The 13,715-nt window shown below is 35.8% G+C and overlaps 1 protein-coding gene across 1 annotated transcript; it reads right to left on the minus strand.

Annotated features, from left to right (window-relative positions):
• Positions 1-683: 683 nt before the first annotated feature.
• LOC117310227 (sororin-like) lies at positions 684-1,940 on the minus strand. The gene is made up of 2 exons (XM_073798902.1): positions 1,893-1,940; positions 684-1,480 (listed from the first exon to the last, which is right to left on the minus strand). The coding sequence occupies exons 1-2, from the start codon at positions 1,938-1,940 to the stop codon at positions 1,091-1,093; spliced, it is 438 nt and encodes a 145-aa protein (XP_073655003.1). The 3' UTR covers positions 684-1,090.
• Positions 1,941-13,715: the final 11,775 nt, after the last annotated feature.

Consider the following 13,715-nt stretch of genomic DNA (forward strand, 5'->3'; position numbering starts at 1 on the left):
TCAACTCCTAGCACCTACCTCAGGCAGTGTCCTCCTGTGAGAGGACGCTAAGGAAGCTGAAAGTTAAAACTGTTATCAACCCTGGCCCCTTTCTGGCACGTGAGAAAAGCTTCCTAGAACTTTACGAAATGCTAATGTCACCAGGACCATTCAACCCCTAAGTTCTTCTTCTAGAGCTAAGTAGACGCTGTACACTTTGTTTTGTAAAAAACAGGTATGAGTGATAAGAGGGGGGGCCTCCTGCCATGGGCCCCTTCCTGCCCTCTGCAGTTATCCGTCCATATGCCCTGAGCCTCAGGTTCTGGGGGGTCTGGAGACACCTTCCCTCCCCAAGCGGCCACTGCTCCATCAACCTGCATTTAACCGAACATCTCAGCAACAGCACACAGAACTATAAAACACAGCTTCTGTGCAGCAGACATTTATAGTCTGAGACCCAACCAAGGCTTCCCTCCCTCCTTCAAAACTTAAGACTATAGGCTGAATATTCTGCTTCTTCCTCACAGACAGAATTGTCTCCAATCCATGGCGACAGTCCTCCCGGACCATCTACAGAATCTAAGAGGAAACCCAAGCCTCGTTACCTAGATGCACTCATGGCTGGGAACCAAGCCTCAGCAGAGGCAACTCAGTAGAGAAAGCCCGAGGCTGGCTGTGGCCCTCGGCATCCAGCTCTGGTGGGGCTGCTGCAGAGCAGCCACATTTCCCCACAAGAGCAGAGGTGCTCTCTCTCACCCCCAGCCCCCAGCCCTTTAACCTCTTCTGGCTGGGCCAGTGATTCCTACTCCCTAGTCTGAGGCCCGACTGGAAACAGGCTGGGATACTCTGGGACGTAGTGGGGAAAGGATGGTAGGTGACTGACTACAGGCAGGACACCAGTGCGGGGCTGGGCCAGGCGGGCCCTGTTTCCTCAAGCTGAAACGGCCGCTGCCGCTGTGCCAGCCCTCAGAGGACAGGCCTCATGTGCAGCAACAGCGCGTGCACAGGTAACGAGACCAGGGGAGGGGACCCCAAGTGTCTTCTCCACAGGGAGAGGGGACTATGTACAGGGGGAAGAGGGGAGTCTGGCCAGGGACAGCCCCACTTCATCTCATTCAACCAGGAGATCAAACTGCTCAGCAGCTTCAAATTCAGCATTCATGGCCGCGGCCCACTCATCCAGCTCCGATTTCAAGATCTCCGGCACCTTCCTCTTCTTTCGTTTCTCTTTCACGGCCGGGGGAGAGATTCCAGGGAGAGTTGTGTCTGGGGCCCAGGGCTTCACAGGGACCCTGGGGACCTCAGTTAGCTTTGAACCCACCACAGGCGAGACTCCAGCCAAGTCTTCTGTGGCCAGCAGCCCCTCAAAGCCAGAGCAGGACCAGCGACCTGGGGTGGAGGTGGAGGCCGAGCCAGGAGTCTCCAGGCGGCTGTAGGATCGCCTGACTTTCTTGGACATTTCCAAGTCTCTGGCGTCCAGGTCTCCTTCCCTGGAGTCGGACTCAACATTCAGGGAGCACAGCGCAGGAGTGGAGGCGGAGGTGACAGGGAGTGTCCTTCAATCTTAATTCTACCAAATCTAAAGAGATTAGTAAAAGGTTTGGCAAGTGCACCTTTGGAAAAGGTTTGGAGGCCCCTGGGACTTCATCCAGTTTCAAGAGTTTGAGATAGATGTGTAACATTCTCTGAACTTAAGTCTCCCCTATCATCTCACTGCTTGTTTTCCTCAGAGCACTACTCTAGTCTCTCATTCTTCAGTCTTGTTTGCCTCCATCAATGGTGAGAATTCAGGTTATGTCTCTCTTATTTAAAATGAGGTACAAGATTATTCAGTAAATATTCATTGTGAAACGTGCCTGCAAGAACCTAGTCCATTAGAACCCCTTGCTAATGCCCCATAGCAAGTGTCTTACTGTCCTAGTTATCTTGATCCGAATATACAAGGGCAGTGCTTTTGCCATTTTGGTAGATGTACAAGGGTGAATTTAACCCGCATATTCCAGCTCCAGTGAAGATCTTCCCATAAAGAAGGATATGCTTCAGTGTTTCCAAAATCTACAGGACTCCAAATCCCCAAATTTCAAAATACTAGTATAATATATAACATAACAAAATACTAGTACCTTATATAAAATTATATATATATGACTTTAAGAAGAAAAATAAATAATTTTCTATCTCACGAAGCATTCACAAAGACTTCTTTAATTTAGTGGCCCCCATACAGCTAAAATTTTTCATCTAGGGCCAAGTGGTCTCCTCTTTCAGTTACAAAGTATCTTTTACATATTGGATGTATCCTATGAAACATAATATTCCAAGTCTGATGAACTCCAGTCATAATAATTTCCTTGCAAGAGGGGATGGTAAGAGTGAATAATGTGGTTTTAGCTCATTTCAATGATTATGATACACTTATGTGCAATGAGATTTTGCAAAGTATGTACAAAATCCCAGACGAGAGCACTCGCAGATAGAACTCAAATAGAATCAGGTCCAGCTTCACAGCCATCTGACTCTAGACACCTTGACCCAATATGTATGTCTAATCTAAATTTTCTTAATGGAAGCTGTGTATGAGTTTCCCATAATGCTTCACAAAAAAATTCTCCTAAAACTACTGGTTAAGCATTCTTTCTTCTTCCTAAATTTCCACACTCATCGAAGTTGCTAAGACAAACAACACAACCTCTTTACCTTAGAATCTACTCTTCAGTGCTCTCCACTGAATTTGTTCACCATCAGACTGCTTTTTATTTATTCCTCCATTATCCGCTATCTCGCAGAGGCGTGTCCAGAATTTATGCCTCTGCTCATCAAGCATGTAATACCATGTGGAATGAATATTTGTGGAGGGACGCAAGGGAAGGTTCCTACACTCACTTTATCAGTTTCTCTTATAATTAATACCATGAAAAAATTGGTGAATAGAATTCTCCACTTTGTTGTACAAGTTAGAGACAAAGATTTTTGTTAAACGATTTTTCTTGTGTTTCTCAAATTATATCACATAGCATTTTTATTTCATTCATTCACAGTATTTTTACAGAGCTTCTGCAATGTGCATACCTTAATGCTAGTCACTGAAGAAGATAGATAAAGTGAAAGATGTGATTGTGGTCTGCATCTTTCAGGCACATATTGCTGAGGTGAAGAAATAATGCTGTCTTGAGTAAGGGCAACTTGAAACTGGTAGTTCAGAGTATGAATGTGACATAAAATCAAGAAACAGTTTGCTATTATAGTGTACACTTAGGAAGTTTTCTATTTGGCTGGCACCTTAATGCCCTAAACTGTGCAAATTATTATTATGCATTGAATTTCATTTCCAAATATAGAATGGAGGAACAGTCTACTATGCATGGAAGTTAAAGACACAAGGTTATGTTTTTTCTACCTGAAGAAAGAGCAGCCCCCCAAACCAGTATCTTCATAGTTGATGTTATTGTGAGAGTGTGAAAAGTTGAGGGTAGAAAAAACTTCTTGGCTCTATGTGAATGTGAAGAGCAGTATGTTGTTTGACTCTCTGCTGGAAGGGTTCAGTGAAAGTGCTGTCAAATAGAAGATATCAGAGAATATCATAAAATATCACTGTGTATAGTTATTAAAAATTTAGCCAATTAATGAGAAATTGGAAAATATCAACTTTCCGTAGCTTTGTGGAAAGGTGTAAATGCCAATCAACACCTGCTTAGTTTTTTTTGTGTTATTGTGTGAAAAAAATTCGAGATAAATCTCCCAACATGCAAGAAATATAACAAATAAATTCCAAATGGTCACAGAGTGCCTTTAAACTCTTACAGCCTTTAAAGCTATCTAACCCTCTAAGCCCTCAGCTAATAACAGCACACATTCATATCCACTCATGACAAAATAAAAATGTGTACCTATGGCTATCAATGTTGATTGATATATAGTTGAAATGGTTGTTTTCCAGTGCACTGTACTTCAGAAATACACTTTATACATGTTGTAAATCTGTGATATCACTTCTTGTTTTATGATTTCTGCTTCTGGCTCTATGAAAACTTCTTGGTTAAATCTCCACTAAATGATGTACGACTGGTGTCTTTTTGCTTGAATTAAAGCCTCCAAATATATTTTGTGTGATTTTATATCATGTTGAACTTCATAATGCAGACTGTGAATAATTCACTTTGATTGCATAAAAAGCATCTAAAGGTGAGTAAGTGAATAACTAGAATGGTGCATTTTAAATATGGTCCCTGGGCACTTTAAATTCCTAGGCTGTCTTTTAGGCCAAAAATAAAGTGTAAAATCGTACACTAAGGTTTGAAAGGTTATCATCCAGATCTCAAAAATAAGGACAAAAGTGTGAAAGCAAAGCAGTTAAACAGGAGGTAACCACTCGAAAAAAAATGTACAGAATAATAAATGTAAGGTAATAAAAAATGCTAAAATTCACTAATGAGAACATAAAAATTAAAACAAAAAGGCTGTATTTCCCTTAAACCAAGAAGAAGGACTGCTGCCCTGGGCCCTACAGAGTCTCAAGTATCACAAGACAAAACATTTCTTAGAGGACACCTAAGTGTCACTGTCACTTGTAATTTGGTTAGTACAAAAAATACATTAAAGTGTAATTACATTTTCAAAAGTATATCTAAAAGTTTACCTGTTTTAAATAATTTTGAGTTTCATTAAATATAAAGTGTGGGTTGTCTTTTACCTTGATAGATAATTTTGAATATATTAGGAGAAAAAATATTTTAAATCATAAGAAAATAATTTTAATTGTTTTATTCTTACATTTCCTAGCATTCATATTTTCAGTGTAAATATTTCAAATTATTTACACTTTGAATGCAATTACATCTTTTCATTTGGTCATTTAATGTAACACAGATTATGTAAAAATTCAGTTATAACACAACTAGTAATTTTGTGATATAAAGGCAAGACTATCTATTTTATAGAATAGATGTAAAAATAACTGATGAATTATTATGTTTTTATTACTCATCTAAACATTGCTAAACTTTCTACATGTAGCAGTAATAATAACATTTTTATTATCTTTGTTATTTTGTGATTCTTAGTCATACGAAGCCCAGAGCTTAACACAAATTTTTTTGTATTTATATTTTTTAGATTTATTGAGGTAACACTGGTTTATAACATTATATAAGTTTCATGTGTACACCATATATTTCTACTTCTGTGTATACTACAGCGTGCTCACCACCGAAAATTTAGTTTCCATCCATCACCATACGGTTGATATTGTGCCATGTGTGACAACGTGGGTGGACCTTGAGGATGTTATGCTAAGTGAAATAAGTCAGACACATACTGTATGATTTCCCTCATATGTTTTGTATCTTTTTGAAGTTAAGAGAACAGCATAGGTTAGCAGTTCTTTTAGCTTGAATATTTAAAAATATTAGGACATATGGCATTGGTCCTCTATTTATACTCTTGCTCAGGGCTTCACAAATGATAGGGGTGGGGCTGCAAAATGGCAATATTTGTTTCCAGGAAAATGGCAAGATTATGGCATGCTTTACAAAGAAACTGACAATATCTTCCTGTTTGGCACTTTGGAAATACATAATTTGTATTTAAATATAATTAATCTGCAGAAAACTTTTCAAAACAGTTAAAGAACCTGAAAGGACATATGACAAATATTCACAATTATACTGTCAATTTTTACTTATGAAATTACTATCATCTTTTATTTTCTGTATATTCCTTTATTATTTTCTGTATTTTCTGGATATTCTACAATAATCATTAAGGGTTTTATTAATATAATTAGAACATGATTCAAATATGCTTCTGTTGTATTACCAATATTTACATAAATCCAAGTATTTCAGTTTCTGTGACCCTAATGGTCTTTATTTATTTGAATAGTGCATTTCCTTAAGCAAGAGAGTTAAAACAAAAACAATACTTTAAACAGTGGTTATATAAAATGTTTTGTTCTCCTTCCATTCATATTAACTGATCTTAAAGAGTATTTGAGCAAATTGAATGGAAAAACAACCTTAACTTTATGTTTTCCTTTTCTTCTTTCCACCCCTCTCCTCTCTCTCCTTCTTCAATGTGTACTAGGATGTCTTCAACAAATTGGTCACAAACCCTTTCTTGACTTTCTTAGAATAAAGTAAATACATATATATATATATATATATATATATATACGTACATATATGTGTGTGTAGATATATATATGTATATATATATATCACATCTTTTTGTGTTAATAGGAGTCTGATAAAGTAAAAGTACATGGAGAAATAAGGTGATTGATTTTATAAATTTCTATGACACTTGGAATCATGTTAGATGCTACAGATATATTTTCAAAGATGTTTCTTTAGCTTTAAGATTAGAAAATGTAAAGTTCACATTTCTTAGAAGCTTTCATTCTTAACCAAAAAGCTTTCAACATCACTCAAAACAAAATATCAACATATGTAACCAACACTGCAGAATTTAACTGAACATTTGTCATGCCTATGTAACCACAGGGCTTTTGTGATCAAATGTTTTGGTATTTTTATCCATGCCTTTCTTGGGTTATTTCTGCACATGATTAAAAATAAATTGTTAAAACTAAGAAATAATAAAACTGGTTTTCTAATGATGGTGGTGATGATGATGCTTTTACTGATATTTAGCATGGTAGTATGGAGGAGGAAATTGGAGGTGGTGTGATAAAAGTAGTGTACGTTTTTGGGTGGAATGATCGACTGTTAGTAACCAGAAGCCCAGTCAAGGCAGATAAGCACAGAATATATGAGTAAGGAGTTGGTGTTTATTTGGCATAGCTTCATGGATTATTAGAACCGGAAAGAAAAGTAGTCACCCATCCTAACCATTTCATTTTATTTATACTGCTGTTTTTTGTTTTACCATAACATAAAAGAAATGTATCCGTAATACAGAAAATAAAGAAAATGATGGGGCTCTAAAAAGGAAAGGAAAATTACACATAATTATATAATCTAAACTTATTATTGTTAATATTTCAATCTAGATTTTTTTTCTCTGTATGTTATGAGTGTTTTTTTAAAAGTAGGGCCAAAATGTATATATTTATATCTACATCTATCTATCTATATGTATATAATTGTGTATGTGTTTTTTGGAAACCTGAGCTTTAATTAAATTCTTGTTGTGGACATTCTTATAATGGAGATTTTTACTATTCAACATTTCAGTTGTATGGGTGCACTTGGCCTAATATAAATGCTTGCAGCCAAAGGTGATGATTACTGAATAAAGAGCTCTACACAGTTTATTATATGAAGTTAATAGGTCCTTGATACTGAAACCAGAAAAGAACAACATAAAAAATAATAAAAAATTATTGGTGAAACTCCCTTTTATGATATGTATGCATACAAAAACATTAGTAACTAAAATTGATAACACTGTAAAAATCATGACCTAATAGGATTTATCTCAGAAAGGCAAAGAGAGTTCCATATTTAAAAACCTATCACTGTGATTCACTATATTAATGCATGAAGCAGAAAGACCAAATAATCGTTTTTATTCTTTTTCTTTTTTTTTTTTAGAGGTACCAAAGCCTTGGGTCAAGACCAAATAATCTTTTAATAGAAGAAAAGGAAACCTTTGATAACATTTCACATGTATGTTAATGCACTTAGTAAACTAGAAACAAAGAAATTTCCTTAGACTGACAAAAAGGCATTCAAAAGATTAGAAAGGCAGTTAAGAGATTAGAGGCATTCTCACTAAACACATGGATAAGTTCAGATTGGTTCCATTACTGCTGGAATCCATCATTATTCTGGATGTCATATGTTAGATAATAACAGGACAAATAAAAATCATTGTCTCCGTGTGTCAGATATTTGCCTATAAAAATTGAAGAAAACCAATGGAGACATTATTAGAACGAACCAATTGCTTCAGCAGGTATGCTGTATTCAAGATCAACTTTAAAAAATCAATACCATTACTTTATATCAAAAGTAACCAAGTAGCATTTGTGGTAGGAAAATAAAACCCTTTACAAAAGTAATACATTTAAAAAATCCCCAGGAATTTTAACCTAAAATCTGTAACACTTTTTATATAGAAAATATGTAACATGTTTGAAGTGCATAAAAGAAGGTCTCAATAAATGGAAAACTAGGTTTCCTGGATACAAAGGCACACTCTTTTTAAAATGTCAATTCTCTCTTAATTTCTTCAAAATTCTATATATGCCCAATGATAAACCCAGCAGAGTACTTGACGAACAGAGTAAGTTTATATGGGGGAGTAAAATTATGTGTTTAGCTATTTTTTTAGTAAAATAAGAACAAATAGAGGAATTCAACCTACAGATAGAAAGTATTTATAAAGTGATACAAATTAAAATAATGTTTTGTTTCATAGGCCATTTAAGGAGAATTATGGGTCAGGAAACATACCTATGCATATGTGGACACTTGGTATATGAGAGAGGTGGCATCATAAACATTGTAGAAAGCAAACACTATTCGATAAAGATGTTGGAAAATCTGGCTTTCCATTTGGGAATAAAAAGACATACATTCCAGGTGGATTAAAAAGATGTACATTCTAGGTAGAAAAAAGTTTTAAATAAGTATTTAAAACAGATGAAAAAAATTAAAAATAAAACATGAAAAAATACAAGAACTCTTTTATAACCTCATATTAGGAAGGACTTTTCTTTATAGACCAACACATACAACCAAATATATTTGAAAAATTAGACAAAATGTAGGTTATTATTGTAAAGATAAAAACTCGGACCTCTCTTCCAAACAGCAAATTCATATATGAGTTCCCCTATCACACCTCTGCTCAAAACTCTCCAGTATTTCCTGTCTCTCACACAATAAAAGCTAGAGTAAAATGACCTTCTGGCCCCTTTATTATATGGGTTCCCCTATCACACCTCTGCTCGAAACTCTCCGGTATTTCCTGTCTCTCACACAATAAAAGCTAGAGTAAAATGACCTTCTGGCCCTTTATTATATGGCTCCCTGGTACCTCTCTCACTTCATCTCCTACTGTCATTCCCTTCACAGTATCCATTCCAGCCACACTGGCATTAGATACATTCTCATCAGTGTCATTGCATTTCATGTCCTCTCTCTCCTCCTCTCACTGCCCTCTGCCCAGATACAATTCATTATATATATAATTATATATATAATTATATATATAATTCATATAATTCATTTTTCCTCATTCTTTCAGATATTTAACTTTTGTTACATTTGTCCTTCATTAGTTGCCTTTCTTGGCAACTCTATTTAAAATCCCTCTAGGTTATTGTGGATAATGCTGCAATGAACATGGGTATGCCGGTGTCTCTTCAAGATACTGATTCCTTTGGATAGATACCCAAGAGTGAGATTGCTGGATCATATGGTAATTCCATTTTAGATTTTTTGAGGAACCACTAAACTGTTCTCTATAATGACTGTATCATTTTACATTCCCACCACCAGTGTTTAAGGGATCCTTTTTCTCCACATCCTCGCCAACATTTGTTAGCGCTTGTCTTTTTGATTATAGCTATACTAACACATTTTTGACTGGAGACGTATTATGGCCACAGGTGTTAGTTTCTGCAAAAATCCCCCAGTCAATAATGTGCTAACAGGGCTGGGAGGAGGGGGAAATGGGGTGATGTAGATCAAACGGTACAAATTATCAGTTATAGGAAGTACAAGCTCTGAAGATTAATGCACAGGATGGTGACTATAGTTTAAAATACCGTATTAGACACTTAGAAGTCACTCACAGTAGATCTTAAGCATTCCCATGGCACAGAAATAGTTAACTGTGTTAATTATGCGAGGTGATGGATGTGTTAATTATCTTGATCTTTGTAATCATTCTACAGTGTATATGCATTTCGAATCATCACATTTTATACCTTAAATATATACAATTATATTTGTCAGTTATTCCTCAATAAAGTTACAAAGTAAATAATTAAATCCCTCCAAATCTCCTTATCACTTGCTGTATCCTTTCTATAGCAATTATCGCAATGACTTTTTATATCTTTTATTTTTTTGTATTTTTATTTTCTCTATCCAAACCTCCCCCAGACTGCTGCTAGAGTGTAAGCTTCATGAGAGCAGATGTTTTATGATGTTTATTTCCATGTCTCTAGCACCAAAGACAGAGCCTGACAGTGACTCAGTAAATTTTAAAAAATGAATGAATAAACAAGTATCACTGGGGATATCAGGAGAGAAGTGGGCAGGACATGATGGATAGAACGATTTCTATAAATTGATTGTCTTATTACATTCAAAAATAGACAAAGTGAATATAAGAAATTGTAATTAGTGGTTAATTTTGTATGGTAAGAAAACGGACTTTTTGTACTTTCTTATACTTTTACAGTTTATAAAAATGAAAAATGACTCAAAAAATGAGATAAAAATCATTAGTGGATACCAAGGATATGCACACACTTGAGATTCTTAATCCATATTGACACTCAGCAAATGCAGCAACCTTTACTTCCATCTGGTGCCAGCATTTCTTGCAGACCTATCTTTAAACCAGACCTACATATTTTTCCTCTTCTGTTGTCTAGTCATAAGGAATTTTCCATGACACCATTCTCCATATTGGTTAAGAGAGTAAGGTAGCAGGATGCTAACGCACATATATGGAATCTAAAAAGACGGTACTATGCGACTGCTTCCCACTAGCTGTCTACCTTACGTTTGATAGTGTATATATGTCCATAGCACAGGGATATCAGCTCAGTGCTTTGTGACCGCCTGGAGGGGTGGGATAGGGAGGGTGGGAGGGAGGGAGACGCAAGAGGGAAGAGATATGGGAACACATGTATATGTATAACTGATTCACTTTGTTATAAAGCAGAAACTAACACACCATTGTAAAGCAATTATACCCCAATAAAGATGTTAAAAAAATAAAAATAAAAAGACAGTACTGATGAACTTAGTGGCAGGGCAGGAATAAAGACTCAGACGTAGGGAACGGACTTGAGGACATGGAGGGCGGGGAGGGGAAGCTGGGACGAAGTGAGAGAGTAGCATTGACATATATACACTACCAAACGTAAAATGGTTGGCTAGTGGGAAGCTGCTGCATAGCACAGGGAGATCAGCTAGGTGCTTTGTGACAACCTAGAGGGGTGGGATAGGGAGGGTGGGAGGGAGGCTCAAGAAGGAGGGGATAGGGGGATATATGTATACATATAGCTGATTCACTTTGTTGTACAGCAGAAACTAACACAGCATTGTAAAGCAATTATACTCCAATAAAGATATTTTTTTAAAAAAAAAGAGTAAGGTAGCAAAAAGGCAGGAGTGAGCAGTAGAAAAAAAATAAACCTCTCTCCTCTTGCACTGCAATTTCTTCCTGGTGGCTTCTATTAGCCAAACTCCACCAGGGTGCAGGTAGCCCAGGTGATGAAGTCTGCAGGCATCAGCTTGACAGAGAGGGATGGAAATTTGTTGTGGCCGGCGGGGAGGGGGAGGGATGAGTATGAATAACCATCACAAATTGAATCTGTTGAAATTTGGTGTTATATTGACTCAACTCTTAAAACTCTATCAATACAAAGTTAGAGAGTACATATCTTAAATAGATAATATTATAATAATATATACATAATAATATATATTATATTATATATAATATATATATTATTATAATATTATATATATAATATATACATAATATATAATAATGTCATTACTATATCTGTAGTTTGCATAAATTTTCCTTTATTCAAAAATGACTGGCATGTGTGAGGAAAGGTGTGAATTTGAGAGTAAGGGGAGTGGAGAAAGAAAGGTTGTTTCACTGATTTCAATCAACTGCTGTCAAAGATACTTAGAAAATAATAAACAAATACCATGTTAAGTTTCCAGAGCACTCTAACCTGGATAGTTATCAGGTTAGAATCAGTGACTCATTAGGTTTCCCAAAGAGCAATGAACTTTCCATGATTGATGTTTCTCCCATGAGACAACATACTTCTTCATCATTTAGTTAAGTACCTGGTCGAAAATACTTAGAACTTTTGGATTTCCATACACTCTAGAAGTGATTTTTAGAGCCCTGTAGTTTTTTCTGATGACAAATTATTTCCTGTAATTCTCACAATGCTAAATAAAATTAAATTAATTTTCCTGCAGGATAGTCTGAACAAATAAAACTCTGCACTCTTTCCTTTTGTGAACGTTTATCTTGATTTATACTTTCTAGAAAGATTCTTTATGTTGTAAACTCTTCCTTTTGAAGATAGTGTCAGAACATGTTCCAGAGATACTTGCTTTAAATCTACTCATTGTCTTGATCTGATATCTATAGCGTGACATTTTTGTTTCATGCAAATTAATCTCTCATGCTATAGTTTATGAAATGCTGAGATGATCATATTTATTTTATAAAACTCAAACAAATTTTCAAGCAACTTTCATTTGGTAACTATTGCCTTGACCTAACAGGAAAAGCCAGTTTCTAAAAAGAAGGAACTATAGATTATTTTATCTAATATTGCACATTAGAAAATAAGTAACTTATTTTTATCAAGCACATTCTTCAGTATTCACACAATGTCTTCTTATCCATTTATTTTACCGTATTTGAAACTTTATTCTGAAATATATGTGTGTGTATATATATATGTATAGAGAGAGAGAGAGAGAGAGAGAGAGAGAATGAAGAAGTAGAAATCAGTGATTCATCATAAAGTCGATACTTTGTAAATACTGACATAGATCAAAAATACAACATTGCAGCGGTATAGAAGTCTTTTTTTTTTTTTTTTTTTTTGTGGTACGCGGGCCTCTCACTGTTGTGGCCTCTCCTGTTGCCGAGTACAGGCTCCAGACGCGCAGGCTCAGCGGCCGTGGCTCACGGGCCCAGCCGCTCCGCGGCATGTGGGATCTTCCCGGACCGGGGCACGAACCCGTGTCCCCTGCATTTGGCAGGCGGACTCTCAACCACTGCGCCACCAGGGAAGCCCTAGAAGTCTCTCTTTTGCCACCTTCTTGTTACAACCATCCTGTGTCACAAAAACAACTATGCTCATGTCATTTATAGCAATCATCTGCTTACTTTCCTGCATAGTTTTACCACATAAGTAACCATTCTTAAATAGTTTAATTTTGTTTTCTTTTTATAAAGATATTATTGTAAGGAATCTTTGGTTTTACATTATATTTTTGAGATGTGTCTATGTTACTGCATGCAACTCTATCCATTTTCATTGCTGTATAGTTTTCTTTACAATAGTATATAAAAACTTTTTTCACGTGACTCGATTTGAAATTTGGGTTAGCTATAGTTTGCGTTTTATAAATAATGTTGTTAAGACTCTTCTTTTACATGTCTCAGTGCACAGGAGGAACAAATTTAAGCACTGAGCAGTCCAAACCTCTAATTTAACAGATCTAGACACTAATTACTTATGTAGTTAAATAAGAAAGTCAAGGTTATTTTTTGAAATTTGCTATGTTTTAGAAGGAAATATTTTAACATCCAAGGTATACTGTTGTTTTTAGCCATTTTTGCCTTCCCTATTTCCCACATCTGCCAAATTTTCCTACTCCTTTAGTCCTCTGCAGGGAGAATATTTTTTTTTACTTTCCTTTGATTATATTTTGCAGAATTACTACAGTCATTGATAATATAATTGATAATTTGCATTAAATAATGTTTATATTTTGAAGAAAATTAAGTACTTTTAATTTTCTTTACATGCAGGTAGATATCCT

This window comes from Tursiops truncatus, chromosome X (genome assembly GCF_011762595.2).
Source record: "Tursiops truncatus isolate mTurTru1 chromosome X, mTurTru1.mat.Y, whole genome shotgun sequence".
Taxonomy (NCBI): Eukaryota; Metazoa; Chordata; class Mammalia; order Artiodactyla; family Delphinidae; genus Tursiops; species Tursiops truncatus.